Source organism: Pundamilia nyererei, unplaced genomic scaffold (assembly GCF_000239375.1).
Source record: "Pundamilia nyererei isolate P.nyererei 1_Seehausen unplaced genomic scaffold, PunNye1.0 scaffold00028, whole genome shotgun sequence".
NCBI classification, from domain to species: domain Eukaryota; kingdom Metazoa; phylum Chordata; class Actinopteri; order Cichliformes; family Cichlidae; genus Pundamilia; species Pundamilia nyererei.
Genome location: NW_005187429.1, coordinates 2,305,656 through 2,309,062, shown reverse-complemented (window position 1 = coordinate 2,309,062; position 3,407 = coordinate 2,305,656). Strand labels below are relative to the sequence as shown.

Below are 3,407 nucleotides of genomic sequence, written 5' to 3'. Positions count from 1 at the left end.
CACACACACACACACACACACCAACAACAGGCTCAAATATAGAACATGCCCATAAAAAGTCAGAGAGCACAACAGAGCTGCGCTGTGGAGGAAGGCCAGAAGTTTTGGAGATATGTGTGTGCGCATGTCAGTGTGTGTGTGTGTGTATGCGTGTGGATAGAAAAGGGGCACTGCCCAGAGTTACACACTTTTCTCTATCTGTGCTGAGAGCTACAGATATAGACCTGACTGCGGAAAGCTGTGAGAGATTTCTGAAGAGAGTTTTGTACTCGGGGGAGTATTTTTGTTTTTGGTGTTTGGTTGTGCACTGAAAGGTTTTTAGGACTGTGCAAAGGAAACCGTTTCATGCTAAGGTAGAAAGCTTAAATAAGGCTTATAAATTCAAACCTAAACTGGCATCTATGACAGTTAAACCAGGGAGAGCATGTTCTATTGAACAATATCTGCTGTTCAACCTGTTTTAAAGGTTATAAACAGAAGTGTCTTTTTATTCCTATTCATCCTGCATGATATGAATGCAGATTAACATCTGAACATTTGAAAACTACATTACAGTTTTCATGCAAGCTTCAGGTCTTTAGGTTCCAAATTTTACCAGCTTTTCTTGTGAAACCTGAACGCCTGTCTGTAAAAACAGACACCAAAGGTGTGCGGTTTTACCTAACTCAGTTTTAATTTAGGTTTTATTGCTCTCGGTTTTAACTGGGTTACAACATGAGGGTGTGAAGTTTTTGCTCATGCTGCACATTCAAAAAGACAATGAAAGAAGCTTTCATTGGCCATTATGTGGTTGGATCAGGGCGTTGGTAGCAGCTCTTGAGCCACCATTTCCCCGTTTTCCGTGTTTTGTTTTGAGTTTCGTTGTGATGCTGAATGTGTCTCTCCTCTCTATCAGCCCACCCCTCTCCTGGGTTAGTCCCCCTCTCTCTCTCACTCTTTCCTTGTTTGCATTTCTGACTATCTCTGAATGCTCGTTTCACAGCCTCTCAACCAATGACCTGACAGATCGGGAGTAATCACTTCCTGGTGGGCTCTGTGGACCCTGTAACACACACACACATACAACACAAGCAGAAGGCCAATGGGATGATATCATTCTCTCACACACAGACACAGACATCTCTCCCACCCCTCTGCTCTCTATACGTGAACATGTTGGGAATGTGTTGTATTAGCATTTTCTTGGTCAAAGAGCAGAGTAATCCCTCTGTGAACAGACGGGCCTGCTGGGAAACACATGGGTCAGACCGTTACAGAGGACTGAGGCCCAGATCATCTCTCTGTTAGGCTGCTGCTGTAATTTGATGCAATTTGGCCCTTAAAGTCATGAGAGCTGCACCACGCTTCAGCAGGTTTTGTGTGGCTCAGCCGGGAGCTGAAACACAAACAGCCAATCGCAGTCATGGAATCCAGTCACATGGTAACACTGTTTGTGTCACATTCGGACAGGCTCTAAAGACAATAAAGAGGATACAGTGAAAAATAATGATGGCAGGGAGGCCATGACTGGTGTTTCTCTAACAACACGATGGCCAATAAACCTGATATACGTTGCTAAGACAACAGCACTGAACTGCTCTGTCATATCAGGTTAGGTTTCATGGAGCCATCTTTTTGTGATGTTGAGTGGTACTTGTTGCGATATTATTTAGTTTTGGTTTCTGTTTTGAGTTCCTGGGGTTTTCCTGTCTTTGCCATCCTCTTTCTTTGTCCTCCTGATTTTTTATAGAAATGACTTTTCCTTGTTCATCTTCTTTGTTTTTGTCTTTCCCTGTAATGATGCCTTGTTTTCCCCTGTCTTCCCTACTTCCTGATTGTCTAACCTACCTTTTGTATGTGGACAGCTTTCCACCATATATCATTGTCCATTTCATTAGGTACACCTCGCTAGTACGTGGTTGGCCTTCCCTTCAGAACTGCCTTTTTTCCACCTTGCCTCATGTTATGAGGCAAATCATTAATAATGTAAGTCAATGACCCACTTAAGGGACAATCCCCACTAAGGTTTAAACACCTGGGACTCTCCAACATTTGGTCTTAGAACTGAAGAAGCTTCTCAGATGAGACATGAAACATCTTAAGCTTAAAGAAGTCCAGTCCCTTTCTTTCCAAGCCCCTTAGACTACCAAGATCTGGATGTCTACAACCCACACAGACATGTTTATATGATGTTCAGTTGGTACTAAGAGGTCCAAAAGTGTGCCAGAAAAGTATCCCCCACACCAATACACCACCAGCTGCCCCAACTGTTGATACAAGGCAGGATGGATCCATGCTTTCATGTTATTTATGCCAAATCCTGACTCTACCATCTGGCTGTCACAACAGAAAATGAGACTCATCAGACCAGGCTACACTTCTACGGCCCAACGTTTGTGAGCTCGTGTAAATTCTAGCTTCAGTCTCCTGTCCTTAGGTGATTGTCGTGTAAGAGCTTCTCGGAAAAAAGAAAACAAAATCACCTCTGTGGGATTATTTTAGTTTTAAACAAGCTGACAGAGTTAAACCAGACCGGCTGCAGCCTGTGAACGAATAAAAAGGACAGATGCCATATGCTATTAAATAATCAGGGTGCATAACCACACTTGTAGTTTTTGTTGTAGTTCATCAAATATTATTTAACAGCTGATCAGACAGAAAACACTGCACTATTGTAGTGTCCTTACCTAACCATATAAAGCACTTTGAGGTGACTGTTGTTGTTATTTTTGGTGCTTTATAAATAAAATCGGACTGTTTTGTGAAGGATTGAAATCGGTGACATACGATTATGCATAATATGTCCCGACTCCATAAGCCAGTTCATTTTAGCTCATGTTTTCAGTTGTGTTTTACAATTTTAATAAGATCTTTATATAAGACAAATTATATTATAATTACCCAGTGCCCATAAAAAAAACCCCCAAAACAAAACAACCCCCCAAAAACCATCCCACAGCTTCTGAGGTTACACTGTGACATCATCAGTGCAGGTTTCCCTTTTAATGTCCTCCTGTCGTACCTGCGCTGGTTCCTGGTGTGTGGCAGCCATCTTGATGAAAGCTCTCTGAGTCTGTAAGGCGTTCATCACCATCTCTGCCTGTCAGTCACAAAGTGTAAATGTTAGGACTGATCTCATAATACATTATGATATACTTGATGAGTGCTTGTCTTCACAGATTGTTCACCATGCAGAAAACATGAACAATCTGAGCAGTCGCTGCAGAAATCCAGGCAAACACTCTAATGACTATGTCTAACTTATATACACACACAAACACACACTCTCACTCGCTTAGTTTGGGTTATTCCCAGCCAACCGTGTCCTCTGTGTGTGTGTGTGAGAGGTCCATTTGCAGGCCAAGGGAACCACCGGGGAGGCTTTTTCCATAAAAGGAGCTTTACAAACTTGAAGAAACTACCTCTGG

At 42.4% G+C, this 3,407-nt stretch overlaps 1 protein-coding gene across 1 annotated transcript in view; it reads right to left on the bottom strand.

The window, feature by feature from the left end:
• cap2 (cyclase associated actin cytoskeleton regulatory protein 2) overlaps window positions 1–3,407 on the bottom strand; it is a 19,660-nt gene that overhangs the window by 10,250 nt on the left and 6,003 nt on the right. Inside the window, exon 4 of the mRNA XM_005728410.1 lies at window positions 3,002–3,079. Coding sequence (XP_005728467.1) covers window positions 3,002–3,079 — 78 coding nt within the window. The remainder of the gene's footprint in view (window positions 1–3,001; window positions 3,080–3,407) is intronic.